At 40.0% G+C, this 16,321-nt stretch overlaps 1 protein-coding gene across 1 annotated transcript in view; it reads left to right on the top strand.

Annotated features, from left to right (window-relative positions):
* STPG3 (sperm-tail PG-rich repeat containing 3) overlaps nucleotides 1-16,321 on the top strand; it is a 209,551-nt gene that overhangs the window by 34,051 nt on the left and 159,179 nt on the right. Inside the window, exon 3 of the mRNA XM_044057920.1 lies at nucleotides 2,799-3,199. Within this exon, the coding sequence (XP_043913855.1) occupies nucleotides 2,865-3,199 (335 nt within the window). The 5' untranslated portion in view covers nucleotides 2,799-2,864. The remainder of the gene's footprint in view (nucleotides 1-2,798; nucleotides 3,200-16,321) is intronic.

Genomic DNA, 16,321 nt, shown 5'->3' with positions numbered 1-16,321 from the left:
AGTGATTGTAGCTCCTAACTACTCATGTGAGGGAACATGCATTTGTAGGGGGTAGAGAAAGACTCTGGGGTGGTGATGCAGATGGTCTTGTCAGCTAGCTGGGGAGGGCTCAGGCCCTTAAAGTGACTAGCCTGCCTCATACTTCATGCTCTAGGTAATGTGGACTGTTGCTGGGAAAGAAATTGTGTAGTTGTGGATCTGAGCCATAAAGAATTATAAGTTTATGATCTTGATCTGGGGGATCTAGCAGAGGAATGATCATAGAAAGGGGCACAAACAGCCTCATGGCTGATGGCCCTTCCAAGCAGCTCAAAATAGTGGCTCATGGACAACTGGAAATGACTTGATGGTTGGCTGGCATGGCGAAAAGAGTACATAAAAACAATAGAAGACTAATATTAAAAAGTGAGATATTATACAGCAAAAAGGGGAAAGAGACCTCAGTATAATTACAGCAGTGTGAATAGGGAGTGGTCAGACATTATGAGAAGACATTAAGAAAGGCTTGGAGTATAAGTAAAGTCGATGTGGCAATATCAACAGAAACTGTAAATTTTGTTACCACCCCTTCTGTAGAGATGATTGGTAGGAACATCTCAAGAGTTGTACAGTTCTGGAGATGTCACCTTTGAAAAAAATGTTGGTACACCCAAAATTATGCAAAGAAGGACAATAAAGGTGGTGCAACATATAGACCAAAATACACAAGGAGATAGGCCAAATGGATTTAATGTGTACTGTACTCCCTGGACAAAAGAAGGGGGGGTGCACAATAAACACTGAAGTGTTTCAAAGGAATGAAACCCAAAAGGAAGTCATATTTCAGAGGACCATTAGAATGACCAAATGGGTGGCATCTTTCAGAGGAGCAGTAGTATGACCAAAGGGGAGGCATCTTTCAGGGGACCATTAGAATGACCAAATGTGTGGCATCTTTCAGAGGAGCAGTAGTATGACCAAAAGGGAGGCATCTTTCAGAGGACCATTAGAATGACCAAATGGGTGGCATCTTTCAGAGGAGCAGTAGTATGACCAAAAGGGAGGCATCTTTCAGAGGACCATTAGAATGACCAAATGGGTGGCATCTTTCAGAGGAGCAGTAGTATGACCAAAGGGGAGGCATCTTTCAGAGGACCATTAGAATGACCAAATGGGTGGCATCTTTCAGAGGAGCAGTAGTATGACCAAAGGGGAGGCATCTTTCAGAGGACCATTAGAATGACCAAATGGGTGACATCTTTCAGGGGAGCAGTAGTATGACCAAAGGGGAGGCATCTTTCAGAGGACCAATAAAATGACCAAATGGGTGGCATCTTTTAGAGGAGCAGTAGTATGACCAAAGGGAAGGCATCTTTCAGAAGACCATTAGAATGTCCAAATGGGTGGCATCTTTCAGAGGAGCAGTAGTATGACCAAAGGGGAGGCATCTTTCAGAGGACCATTAGAATGACCAAATGGGTGGCATCCTTCAGGGGAGCAGTAGTATGACCAAAGGGGAGGCATCTTTCAGAGGACCAATAGAATGACCAAATGGGTGGCATCTTTCAGAGGAGCAGTAGTATGACCAAAGGGAAGGCATCTTTCAGAGGACCATTAGAATGACCAAATGGGTGGCATCTTTCAGGGGAGCAGTAGTATGACCAAAGGGGAGGCATCTTTCAGAGGACCAATAGAATGACCAAATGGGTGGCATCTTTCAGAGGAGCAGTAGTATGACCAAAGGGGAGGCATCTTTCAGAGGACCATTAGAATGACCAAATGGGTGGCATCTTTCAGAGGAGCAGTAGTATGACCAAATGGGTGGCATCTTTCAGAAGATCAGTAGTATGACCAAAAGGGAGGCATTATTTGAAGAGGCAGACAATGTGGATGAAAGTGATATTAGACTTTTTATGGAGGAAGTCATAGAGACATACATAGACCTTCCTGACAAAGTTATAGAATAAAAGCTACGTATAGAGTTTAAGAATGTGCAGTGATTGTACTGTGATGCAGGTAGAAGAAAGAAGAAAATTAATAATACTGACGTTTATTCATTGAATAGGGTAATATGCATATTATGAAAGCCAGGTGGCTGTACCTGCTGCGGTGTGTTTTATGTAAGGATGTCACTATACTGGCAAGCGCCCATGCTTGAAATATTTGTATGTATGAATATATGTACTGCTGAGATGGTATAGATAAAAAAGCTGAGAACATGACTATCAGATTAAAGCTAGGATGAGCCAGGATTTCCTCACTGAGATATCAGGGGTTCTTTGAAATGACCTCGCACGATAGGTGCTGACAGTGAAAATGACTGATGCACTTCAAAATAACTGAGGTAAGTTGTTTGTTGTGGGAACAGCTGTATTGTGAATAACAATAAACCTGCAGGCACTTGATACATTGTTGTTGTGTCCTTGTTGTTGTGTCCTTCGGCTTTTCCCAGTTAGGGGTCGCCAAAGCAGAACTCTGGTCCGCTAATGATTGGCAGTAGATTTTTACATGCCGGGTTGCTGGCCCTGATGCACAACCTTCAACAAAGGTACACCCATTCACGCATGTCTCCACACAGAAGACGCTCTAGCTGAGAATCGAACAGGACAACGTCTTACTGTGAGGCAACAACACTACCGCTGCACCACCACCGCAGTAATATGCCTTAATCCGTGCTGATGTCTTCATGCTCATTGTGTTCTGTACCAAATCAGTGTCATATATAACCCTGTAATAGCGAGCAGTATGATTCATTTCCTGCGCATGAGTATACCAGTAAGTAGCATGGAAATAACTGCATTCTTGATTTTTTTTTTTAGATTTTCAGTAAGTGATAACATCGATTCTACATACCTAATGTTGGCATTGACAAGAGATTTAACGATATGGCAGTTTCTAAGGTGCAGATCGTCAGAATTACTCTAGATAACAAACAAGACAAGGAGACAAGCAATGCTGACGTTCCAGTGGAAGTACTATCAAGCAGACCAGAAAGCCTGGCCAAAGGGAAAGTACATTTCTCACATTCCAAGGAAAAAACTGCCGCAGAGGAGACGCAACACGAAACAAAGGATCCAAGAACAGAAAGTCCATTAAAGCCTCAGCTAATTTCCCTGCCTGGAAGAAGTGTTCTGTCCGGAATTAACAGCAGCGGATCACAGACATGTCATCTCTCACCCATGTCGGTTGTTCGTTTACAGAGGTCTGCCACATGGATAAGGTTAGGCTGCTCTTCATCTTCAATATTGCAGTCATCTTGGAATTTGAATACCATTTTGAGAGGAAGGGATCAGATGCACTTCAAAAATATTTCAAAATACATCTGCTTTGCCTGAGAACTGGTATCAGAAATCAGAGGTTACCTAGATCTGCCAACACAACAGAAAAAACAAGGCTCTGTTTTTCACCCCTAGAAGCCCAGCGCAGAAGCAACCCCCCACCCACCCAATTCCTCCCTTCTTGATGCTACCAAGGTCCTAATTCACATCCCTCTTGTCACCACCAAGTGACAGGTGACCTTAACCCCATATAGAGGTGAGAAGTGAGTATAATTATGGATTGTGGAAGCCTAGGGCATTTGTTTGGTAAATTCTAAACCCACCTATCTCTATATGTGCAATGCAAGCATGGGGGTTGCTTTGCACATGTATCACTATTTGTTCTCAGCCTGAGGCTCGGTCAGTGTCAGGTTGTGGTATCTACATTGGTGACCCAACAGCACCAGTCAATGTCCACCACCAGGGAAGAGTACCACTCCAAAGAATCTTGGCTGCTCCTCCTGGAATGTGATGGCTGTCCATCAGCCACTGAGTATCACCCTCTTCACCTCAGCTAACCTCCATTGTCAAATATGTAACTCAAATTGCAGTTACAAGCAGTAGTCTCAGAACTGCAGGTATGTATGCATTTATTTGCTTTGTTTACTGGGAAAGTCAGTCTGGAAACTGAAATGCCCACTTTCAACAGTGGCCCAGGGAGAAAAGCTCCAAAACAAGGATAGAAATACATGTTTGACAATTCAAAAGAAAAACAATCAACAAACATTATATGCAAAGTATTTCAAACCAAACAATGAACTTGCCACCTTCGTGTAATGGGATTATGAAGGAAGCTTTCCATAGGGCTGGGATGTACCTTTCAGTAATGGAGCTACTAATTCGGATGGATACAGGGTAGTATACAGTGTCAGCCAGTTATGTTGAAGTATTCAATGGCAGGCTGTCAGGAGCTAGTGCTGTGGATTTTGTTTTTTATATATTTTTGGTGGGTTTGTGGTATTGTGGTATTTATCTGGATAGCTGTTAGACTGAGATGGGGTTTGTAGCTATGTTCTGGGGAGGGGGGGTAGGTGAGGAGGGAGTAGATTATTATTGTTTGAGTAAAATATAGTACTGGATATGAAATTTTTATTGAATTTGTCTGCTGTGTCTGCAGCTTCAGATGGGAAAGAATTTGTTGTGGGTTTTCTGCCTGGTTTTAGGAAGTTGTTTAAATGTTGCCAACATATTTTTGTGGATTTTTATATGTGTAGTCTGATTTGTGGAGAAAAATTTGTTTTGATCATAAAGAACTTGTGCCTTTGTGCATTTTCTGATGCGCCGGTATGCATCTAGGTAGGGCTGTATCATTGTTCCCAGGCTTTGCCTCTCTCTCATGACTTGTTTAATTTGACAATTTATTACTGGTAGTAAGAGCCTGAATTGTCTACCCATACCACCACTTGTGATTCAAGCTCTCAACTGTCCAGATTTTCACAGAATGTCTGGAATGTCTGGCTCATACTTTTGGTCTGTTCCTCTTAAAATTTGAGGTTTTCTGACAAATCAGTGAGAACTGAATTCACTAAATTATGATAGCCATTTATGTTTCAGTCTTCCTATCTTTCAGGAAATGCACGGTAACACAACACACTTTATTCTAACAACCCTCTAAGATTATACAAGAAATGTTTAAAATGTGTTCCTGGTTTTGGGCCTTTGCCCCCCCCCCCCAATACATTTTGGCTTTTTCCAAATTTCTTGTGCTGCAAAGTTGAAAGATTTAGTTTAGTGTCAAGTGGGTCTTACAAGGAGCTGAGAGTTTCAGGGGAAGAGAAGTTTAGTGCTGCTTATGCCAAGTCTGTTTGCATTGCTAGTAACACAACAGGCAGTATACTTACTTTTGATGCAGAAGGCTGTGGGTTCTATTCCCACAGTATGTCGATGGAGTGCTGATACTGTACTGTGTTGTACTTTAAAGGGAGTGAATGCTGCAGTCCTGTGAATGTCCTCCTTTAGAGAAGATACCTAGCAACAATGAACCTGTTATCAGTTTGCCATTCATTCTTTATTACAATATTACTAGCTTATCTTTTTTAATGTAACATAGGCAGTTTATTCTTCAAGGGTGTTAAATAAAATAAGATTTCAATACACAGGAGGTTCAGGTTAAAAAGTTTACTAGTGTACACCAGGAGGCAAAAAACGTACAAGTACAGAATTTTGCCTGACATGATGCAGGAAGTACACAATATTTTATAGCATTTACATTATAGCTATGCCCACTTTACTGACGTGGTTAGTCACAGGACATCTACATCATTTCAGCTAACAGTCTTCTATTCATGAAAAACGCTGAACATATATTTTAAAGTTGTTTTTTTCCTCAGTAACAATATGGCCTTGCAGCCACCTGGTTAAATATAATCTCTTTCTGTAGAAGTTACTTCTTCAAGGTTTCAGGCCAGTACAAATACAATAACAGATTCAGTCCTTCAATTCACTTCTTTGTTCTCCTGTAACACTTTCCCAACAGCTGTGTGTTTATCTAAAAGTTATATACAAGACCAAATCATCCCAACAGGAAAGAGCAGAAGATTTTCATTATTTCACACATTTAATTTCCTGACCCAGCAGATAATCACTTATGAAAAGCATAAACATCAAAACTCGCTGAGCTAGCAGCTGCCAGGGTCAGGGGTCAGCTTTGCTTCAAGCCACACTGCAGTTTCAAAACTACTTACATTTACACATGGATTAATCTTTACTGTTATATGATTAATAGAATAAAATGCATTATATAGTACTTTGCTTTTAAACTAGCATTTCTCATATATTCAAATACACATTTTTCTAACATTTTCCCCCCTATTAATACTTTTTATTCTATTTTGAAGTATGCATATGTCATTTTCATCTCCTAACCTTTTCCACTGAGGATTTTCAGCTAGGTGAGTCATCTGATCTATACTTCAGAAAGAATTTCATCCGGGATTAATTTCTCAATCTCAATATTTTGGTATAAAGTTTCAGTAACAGATACATCAATAAAATCTTTGATTAATCTTTTCATGCAGGGAATTCCACAGCAAACACATGCTCCTATTAGGAGTACACCCACACAAATGACAATCAGAATATTCATTAGGATGGAACCCCACCCCAAACAGATTCTGGAAAAAGTCCGTCAGTGGGTTTGGGCCTGGTTCAGTCATGGCCGATACTTGCTGAATTACCTCTAGGTGGTTATTGATCTCATGACGATTGTCAGGAATATAAGCACAGCATTCTTCTTTGATAAGCGCGCATGTACCACCTCTCACCGCTAGGGTGCAGTCAAGAGCCATTCGATTTTGTAGTACAACAGTTCTCATTGCATTTAGTTCATCAGTCACTAATTCAAGGGCAGAAAAAGTCACGTTACTCATTACTTCGAGAAGTTTTGACAGCTTTCTCAACTCCCAGATTGATTTGACTGCTCCATATGCTGGGAGTATCCCTGCCCAAGATATAACACTGTCACTCAAGTCCATATGAGTCAATTTGGCTTTGTCCTTTACGGAATTATGGTCTTTCCAGCCAGCTTCAATCCGTCCCACTGGATTTACAGGTTTTCCGACTGGGCCTTCAGGTCTTCGGGCTGCATCTCTCACGTTTCGTATCTTACCCAAAGGTAATTCTGCAGTATGTCTTATAGCCAGAACCAGATAACCCAAAAAACAACTGCTGGACCAATTCTCAGGTAACCATTTATACGCCTTTTTCCCACAAATAAAATAACAGTTTTCTACTTTAGTACTAATACGCATCAGCCCTGCATGAAACATTTTCTGATCTATAACTGATAATTGTTTAAACAAAACTGGATTCTTGCGAATGTCATTCATGGTTGTTTTCAATTAGTTCAAATATGAGTCATAATTAGTATTGCAAAAAGTATTGCCATTACTATTCTTAATGTAACATCGGTAAGATATGGTTATATTACAATTGCTCCAGCCCACCTGGAGGGTATCATTTTTATAAAAACATACAATTCCTTTTTGTGTGACAGGTAAAAATAATGCTATTTTGTCCTGTGATCTCACAGTCCCAGTATCAAAAAGCAAATTTTCCCAAGTCTCATTTATCCCCAGAGGGACAGCGGACATTAACAGTCCTCCATATGCTGTTGGTATAGCTGTACAGATCCAGCAATTTGAAATGTTCATAGTCTCTGCATATACACGCTTCATGGCTAGGTATGTGTTAAAATTTGGATGCCAGTCTATAGACAGTTCATCACGTCTTCTCACTTTCACTTGTGTGGTTGAGTGCAGGAAAAACCACAATAAGAGAAAAATTGTTACAATTATAGTCAACAAATGCACAGCTAACAAAATAATTATGCAATAGTTCTGGGGTTGCTCTGCTTTTCTGTTTGCTTTACTCTTGGCCATTTTGCCCTTGTTGTGTATCAGTCACAAAGTTTTTATCAAGTTGAAAATTCTTTACCAGTTTGCAGTGTGTCAAATGGACCCAGGATGTTCTTTCAGCCACTCTGACTGCAGTAGGTGTTGCCAACAATACTTGGTACGGTCCCTCCCACTTTGGACTTGCCCAGTTCTTCCTCTTCATCACCTTCAACCAGATCCAGGTACCTGGTTCCAAAACTGCTTCTACCGGTTTGGTCTGTCTTTTATCTGAAAAAGTGTTAAACTGCAAAACAGATTTATTCATTAACAGTTTCTTCATATAATTAGCTAATGAACTGTCAGCCTCCTGCTCTGCAGGCATGAGAGCTTTCCACTGAGGCACATAATATGCCCTCCCAAAAACCATTTCAAAAGGGGTCAAACCTTTTGCATTCGGAACTGTTCTCATGCTCAGCAGTGCCAAAGGTAAACAGCTTACCCAATTCTTCTGAGTGTCAGTGACTAACTTTCTAAGCTTGCTCTTTAGAATTCCATTGTACCTTTCAACCAGTCCTGCAGACTGTGGGTGGTAGGCACAATGATTTTTTAAGGAGATTCCAAAGAATCTCCCAAGCTCTTGGATTGTCTGGTTGACAAAATGTGTACCATTATCACTATAAATCCTTTCCGGTATGCCAAATCTAGGAATTACTTCTTTTACTAGGGCTTCTGCGACTGTCGCAGCATCCGGATTTTTGGTTGGAAAAGCTTCTACCCATTTAGAAAACATATCTATAATGACTAGACAATATCTTTTCCCCTCACATTTATTCAATTCTATGAAGTCCATACAGATAGTATGGAATGGATACGGTGGTATGGGGAAACTTCCTTGTTTGGGTTTAAATGTCCCTTGTGCATGATGCTTGTTACAAGTATGACATGCTGCACAAAATTTTTTTGTATAATTTGTGAATCCATATGTTTGGAATATTCGATATGTTTGGAATATTCGATTTACTAACTGTACCATCCCCCCTGTTGAGACATGGCACTGTTCATGGCTCAACAAAGCTGCATATCTAAATAAATTAGACGGCAATATTGGTTTCTTTTCCTTGGAGATGTACAGTCCATTTTCAAGAATTGCTCCCCGCTTTTCCCATTTTTGTTTTTCTGCTTTTGTAGTAAGCGTCTGCATCGTTTTTAACATTTCTAGATCTAAAATCTCAGAGGGTTGTAATTCCTCGTTTATCAGTAGAGTTTCTGAGTCTGAAGCTGCTTGCTTTGCAGCTGCGTCAGCTCTCTCATTGCCTTTCGAAATCTTATCCTGTTGTTTTGTATGCGCTACACATTTACAAATAGCTACTTTGGTAGGTAACTGAATAGATTCTAATTACTCCAAAATACATTGCGCATGATTAATAGGTTTTCCACTAGATGTTATCATTCCTCTATTTTTCCATTGTTGTGCAAATACATGTACTGTAAAAAAAGCATACTGACTATCAGTATATATGTTTACACACTTGTTTTTTGCTAAAGTACATGCCCTCGCCAAAGCTATCAATTCTGCTGCTTGTGCAGATAAGTTATGTGGTAAGGATTGTGCTTCTAGAATTTCAGTGTCTGTAACTACTGCATACCCCACCAGATTCTTTTCCTGTAGGACCCCTTCTGCATGAGCTGTCCATGTAATATGTCACCTCGGCATTATCCAAGGGCATATCTGTGAGATCTTGTCTAGGTAAAGCTAACTGTTCAATTTCCTGCATGCAGCTGTGTGGTGTGCAATCCGCAGGAGTTGGGAGTAATGTTGATGGATTTAATGTCGTACATCGTTCAATTGTCATATGAGGTTGGCTCAGCAGTATAGTCATACATGAAAGATGTCTAGCAGGAGAGAGATATGCTACTTTTTCTTGCAGTAAAATTATCGCGACTGCATGAGGCACTCTCAATGTGAGAGGGTAGAATAACACCACTGAAGCCGAGGCCTGTACTGCCATTGCAGCTGCGACCACTGCTTGTACACAGTGGGGCAAAGATCGCGCCACTGGGTCTAACTGTGATGAATAGTAAGCTATGGGGCGTTGCTTATCCCCATGCTGTTGCGTCAGCACTGACGTCATGTATCCCTGTCTGCAATCTACGGTCTGGAAGAACCGTTTATGATAATTTGGAAGTCCTAAAACTAATGAAGAGGCTATCAACTGTTTTAGCCTGCAGAAAGCTGTTTCTGCCTCTGGTGTCCATTGTAATAAGTCTTGTGCTGCCATTGGCGTTTTGTATATTAGATCAGTTAGTGGAGCAGATTCCAAAGCATAGTTTGGTATCCAACTCCGACAAAAGTTAGTTGTTCCCAAGAAGGACATAATTTCCTTCTTGGTTGTTGGTCTGGATGCTTGTAAAATTGCTGTTTTTCTATCCTCATCTAATATCCTACCTTCATTGGATATTACATATCCTAGGTATCTAACTTGTTTTTTCCAAAGTTGTAACTTACTTTTGTTCACTTTGTGTCCTTGTGCTCCTAAAAATTTCAATAGTGCTATGGTATCCTCCCTGCATTGTTGCTGGGTGGGGGCTGCTAGCAAAATGTCATCTACATAAAGTAGAATTTGACTACCTCCTGGTGGGGTGAACCCTGCCAGGTTGCTAGCCATATCTTGTGCAAATATCGTTGGGCTCTCACAATATCCCTGTGGTAATCTAGTATAGGTATACCTTTTACCCTGAAATGTAAATGCAAACCAGTATTGACTATCAGGATGTATAGGTATCGAAAAGAAAGCGTTACTGATATCTACCACAGAGAAGTATTTTTGTTGGGGCTCCAGGTCATTTAACAAAGTATGTGTATCTGGCACTGTGGGTGCTCTGGGTATTACTGCATTATTTACAGCTTGTAAATCTTGTACCATCCGCCATTCCCCATTTGCTTTATTAACAGGAAATAGGGGTGTATTACATGGTGAATCAGGAGATTCTACCAGTACTCCTTCCCTGAGTAATGCTGCTATTATAGGCTTGATTCCTATTTCTGCATCCTTTCTCAAAGGGTATTGTCTTTTCTGTGGTCTAAAAGCTGACTTTGGGGTAATTGTAACTGGTCCTGCTGTTCGAATAAGTCCTACATCTGACTTGCCTGTTGACCAAAGAGTTGCTGGAATTTCACATAAGGCCTTTTCTTCTTCTTCTAATAAAAATGCTAATCAGCTGTCCTCGCTAGATTGCAAGTGTACAGCTGGATGTGTCTGTGTCAACCAATTCAGTTTTTGTTTCTGTATCCCTTGTTCTGACAGTTCTAAATCAGTCTGTTTCTCCCATCTTGTTACTTTTTCTCCTAACTCTGCCCATTTTACACTTTTATTCTTTGTCAAGCTGACATGTGGTAATCGATTTGATCTATATAATGCAAGGAATTCTTGAAGTAATGAACAGCTGACTACACTGTTCCCCTCAGTATCCCAGTACAAAGTATGCAATACTAGTCTAGCTGCACGATTTCTGAATAATTTTTGCTCATACTCTCTATCAGGTCCTGGTATAGTACAGTAGTATAGAGTACAGTGTAACAAATGCTGTCGATCAGTGTCGAGGGAGGGGGCTTTACTGATGGCTACGTTCATCAGTTCCTCGGTTACTGCCCCTGGAAAACTTCAGCACCGTCTTCAGCAGCAAAGACTTGTGCTTTCTTTTTCTTTTTACTATTAAAATGTCTCTCAGCATGCCTAGCATATTCAAGTAGAGCTTGTAGCCTACTTGTTCGATGATCTATCATATGCTTCATAATGAAGCTACTGATAGGTGCAATGCAACCTTTCAAAAATGCATTTTTCAATTGCTGTTCATACGGGGAATCATTTGTTTGATTTTCAGGAACTGTCATACCGCTATGGTTATTAAAACATTCTAATAATCTAGCATAGTATCCATCTACTGTTTCATTTTCCTGCTGTATGCATTGATTAATGCAAGTCCAGTCTGCCCTAGGTTTCCATTTCTCAGAGATTCGGTCTGTAAGACCCTTCACTCTATTGTCTAGTTCTGCGTCACTATGTGGGAGTGGTTTAAATTCTGCATTACGAGGATTCCAGTTGCCACAAATCATGTGCAAATCTGGACCTATAATTTGTCTGACTACCTTCTCTACTTCTTCCCCATTCAAGTGGTAACTCAACCTCATGCCCTGCAAATCTTCTAAAAATTTCGTAAAATTAACTTTTGGATGGGGAATTCCCTCAGTAGCTTTCCGGATATCCTCCGGTGTCCACGGTCTGTATACTAAGAGAGTTGGGTCCTGCCCTTCTTGTCCTGCCTGAGGATTTGGGACCTCTATAAGTGGGCACATTTCTTCCTCACTCTCATCTTGTAAATTTCTCTCTGTTCGACATGATTCTGTGTCCCTATGTGTTTTTCGTGTCCGGGACCTAGTTTCAATGGGATCTCTGACAAATGATTTCGGTCTCAATGAGACCTCAGGATAACGTGGAGGTGGACCAGCCTGTCCACCCGTTTCATACCCTAAAAAAGTAACGGAGGGGGCAAGGGAGGAGGAGGAGCCATTGCTATTACTATATTATTATCTTCTTTATCTAAGAGTAACGCTTTTGAATTTTTAGTCTTTTGTTCCCTACGGTTTGCTTCCTCAATCCACCTGTGTGCCTGAGGAATGCCTAATTGACGTTGCTTCTTTGCTTGACCTTCTGCATCAGATTTAAGTTGCTTAAGGAGTTTAACCAGTGAAGATTTATCTAATTTGCCATCAAATTCATATTTGGTAACCCATTTTGTATAATACCTAACATTATCAGAACGTTGCGACTGCATATATTTTGCGCCATCGGTTAGGGGTGGGTCTCGCGATGTTTTAGTGCACTGATTTCCCATGTTAAGAAAAAATGTTATGTAACCCTTCTTATCACGTGATATCAAGTTCTCAGTTCCTGTTCACAGTTTATCTAGAATAACTGCCTACCTTATTCTGTTACCCTGATCTATGACCAAATATACAGTACTTCCTTTTGTCTCTGATCTGCAAAACAAATCTTGACAACAATATACTGTAACCTAGTCCCTGATCTAAAACAGAAAAAAGGCAAATTCTTCCTACCTGAGCCTCCGGTACTGAGAAAGTCCAAGTTCCGCTTTTCGGCCACAGATCAGAAAGTGGCCAGCCTCTTTACACGACAATTCAGTCGGAGGTCTTTTCACTCAAGAAGAACCATTTCGGTAACTTCTCCTGCGCAGTATTCGACCACCAATATGCTCTGATCTGCGGCTTACCAAGGGAATTCCAGTCCGAAGGACCAAACTGTTAAATAAAATAAGATTTCAATACACAGGAGGTTCAGGTTAAAAAGTTTACTAGTGTACACCAGGAGGCAAAAACGCATAAGTACAGAATTTTGTCTGACATGATGCAGGAAGTACACAATATTTTATAGCATTTACATTATAGCTATGCCCACTTTACTGACGTGGTTAGTCACAGGACATCTACATCATTTCAGCTAACAGTCTTCTATTCATGAAAAACGTTGAACATATATTTTAAAGTTGTTTTTTTCCTCAGTAACAATATGGCCTTGCAGCCACCTGGTTAAATATAATCTATTTCTGTAGAAGTTACTTCTTCAAGGTTTCAGGCCAGTACAAATACAATAACAGATTCAGTCCTTCAATTCACTTCTTTGTTCTCCTGTAACACTTTCCCAACAGCTGTGTGTTTATCTAAAAGTTATATACAAGGCCAAATCATCCCAACAGGAAAGAGCAGAAGATTTTCATTATTTCACACATTTAATTTCCTGACCTAGCAGATAATCACTTATGAAAAGCATAAACATCAAAACTCGCTGAGCTAGCAGCTGCCAGGGTCAGGGGTCAGCTTTGCTTCAAGCCACACTGCAATTTCAAAACTACTTACATTTACACATGAATTAATCTTTACTGTTATATGATTAATAGAATAAAATGCATTATATACTACTTTGCTTTTAAACTAGCATTTCTCATATATTCAAATACACATTTTTCTAACAAAGGGTAACAGGCACTTTATTTGTAGATGAAACAATTAAATATAAAGTTGTTTGCTAGCAGCAACATGTTCATTAGTTGCAGATCTCTATTGTGAAATTATTTAGATGACTTTTACTTCTGCAGAGATTCTGCATATTTATTGTTATTAGTGGATTGTAATGACAAAAGTTTGAGTAGACTTTTATGATGGAAATGTTCTGAACTGGCAGTTTTGTCATTATTGGTTCATACATTTTGTTTCATTGCTTAATGGAAAAATGTTCAAAACAATAGAGTTAAAACACACTCTAACAAGTATGCTTATTATACAAGGAATATAATTTAATACAATCAGGAAGGTGAATTGAACACATGGATGTGTGCAAGGGACCTATGATTTGAAAATAGCTCAAAGGTAAATTTATCCTCCAATGGCCAGATACATTTTATTTGATGTGGGTTTCAGTGCTGTTTCAAGGACAGAGGAGAAGTTTTAATGCTAAGTCTGTTTTCATTATGAGACTGTATTGCTTTGTTTAGCAGATGTTTATCAGTGTTTGTGCTATAAAATTTAAAATAAGTTTTAAATGAAATCCAAATAATCATTGTAGAAGTAAAGCATAAAGCAGTAATGCACATTACAGTGTTTATGGTAAATGGGGAGAAATTGCCAAGTAATATGACTCTGGAATGCCTGCAGGGGGGAGGGCTGTGAATGCGGGGCCCCATTTGACCATGATTTTGTGAGGGTGAGGCAAACTCAAAGACAGCTCTGGGTGGCACAAACTCTAGCTACACTACTGGTTTCAGTCTTGTATGCAAATGAATAAAAAATCAACATAATCTGCTGCCAAGAATGGCAATAGGAAAGCAATGCTTCATGAATATTAAAGATATTATGTAGACACCATGTTATGAATAGTAACACTTTATCAAAACACTAATACTTTATCAAAAAATCTAACTCAGCAGCTATCATTGACTGGATACTAGTCTCTAACCCCAACCTCTATCACAACCCCCAATCCCTACCTGACGACGTTAGTGATCACGCTACCATCTGTGTCCAGAGATTCACTCCTCATCTCCCCCGACCACATAAACGTATTGAATGCCAAAAACTTTCCAGCTTTCATCCTGACTCCTTTAACAACATTTTTTCATCTGTTAACTGGTCCTTCCTCTTTCATCTACCTCTAGATGAAGCAGTCCAACTATTTAACACCATGTATCTGACAAAGCAGTATAATGTGCAAAAGCGCTCATACCTTTCTGAATAAAGAGATTTGAAGAACTGGAGCAGTCTGCCATTTTTTGGTTCACCTGTGTACTTGAAATTGTTTGCTTGTTTATTTTATGTGAGCCTGAAACTTGGAGAATCGTGGTGGTTTGTGTTTTTTACTAAATGTAACACCATATTTCTTAACACTCTAAACTCCCTCGCTACCCTTAAGACCAAAAGGGTCAAATCTAGATGCTTCCCTTGGTTCACCCAAGCTACTCTCTCCCTAATTAAGAAAAGAGACAATGCCTGGAAGCTCTGGACAAAAACAAAATTGCACACTAACTATCAAACATATGAAGAACTCCATAACCTAACTAAAAAACAACTTAATATAGATAAGAAAAACATTTATCTGAAACCCCAAGAAATTGTGGTGTATACCAACCAAGTCTTGCACCCTGGAAATCCCCCTACTCACAACCCCTGCCCCAGAAATTCCCCACAAGAGACTGCATCTATCTTTAACTCTTACTTCATTGACTCAATAAGAAAACTTATCCAAACCTCTAACAACACTGATCCTTGCAACAGTATCACTCCTTCACCCCTCAAAGACTCCTTCTCACTGAAATCAGTTCCTGCAAACTACATTAAAAATCTCTTCCTCATACTAAAACCTTACTGTGAATCAGCAGACAACCTACCTCCTGTGTACCTTAAAGCTGCAGCCCACTCTACTGCCTATCCCATTTCTATTCGCATAAACCTCTCAATAAGATAATCCACTGTTCCCTCTCTATGGAAAAAGTTCTATATTATACCTCTTCAAAAAGGTGGTGACTCTACTGACCTCTCCAGTTATTGGCCTATAGCAATACTGTCTCCTCTATCCAAAATCCTTGAGAAATGTGTACACAAACAAATCCTTGACTATCTCACCTACCAAAACCTACTCTCACCTTCACAACATGGTTTTCAACCATACCATAGTACAGCAACAGCCCTCATTTCCTTTACAAACTCTATCGCCCAGGCCAGAGACAATAACAAGCTGGTCACCTGTTTCTTTCATGATCTCTCCAAAGCTTTCAATGCCTTCTCTCACCCTATCCTTCTTTCCAAACTCTTTCAACTCAGTCTTTCTTCTCCAACTATCACCTGGTTCCAAACCTACCTTTCTAACAGACTACAAGCTGTTAAATGTCTCTCCTCTCTATCCCCCTTATTAAGATGGGAGTCCTTCAAGGATCAATACTTGGTCCCATACTTTTCAATATTTTCATAAATCACCTATACACTTCCTGCCCACAATCATCCCTAATACAGTATGCAGATGACTCCACAGTCATCACCTCCTCTGATACTCTCCCTGGCCTACATACCCTTACACAAAAGTCCTTCAACCTTTTTGAAACTTGACTTTTGAATAACCAACTTCT

This window comes from Protopterus annectens, chromosome 16.part0 (assembly GCF_019279795.1).
Source record: "Protopterus annectens isolate FY-2018-M chromosome 16.part0, PAN1.0, whole genome shotgun sequence".
NCBI classification, from domain to species: domain Eukaryota; kingdom Metazoa; phylum Chordata; order Ceratodontiformes; family Protopteridae; genus Protopterus; species Protopterus annectens.
The sequence above is the reverse complement of the archived record's forward strand: the minus strand, read 5'-3'. Positions and strand labels throughout refer to the sequence as shown.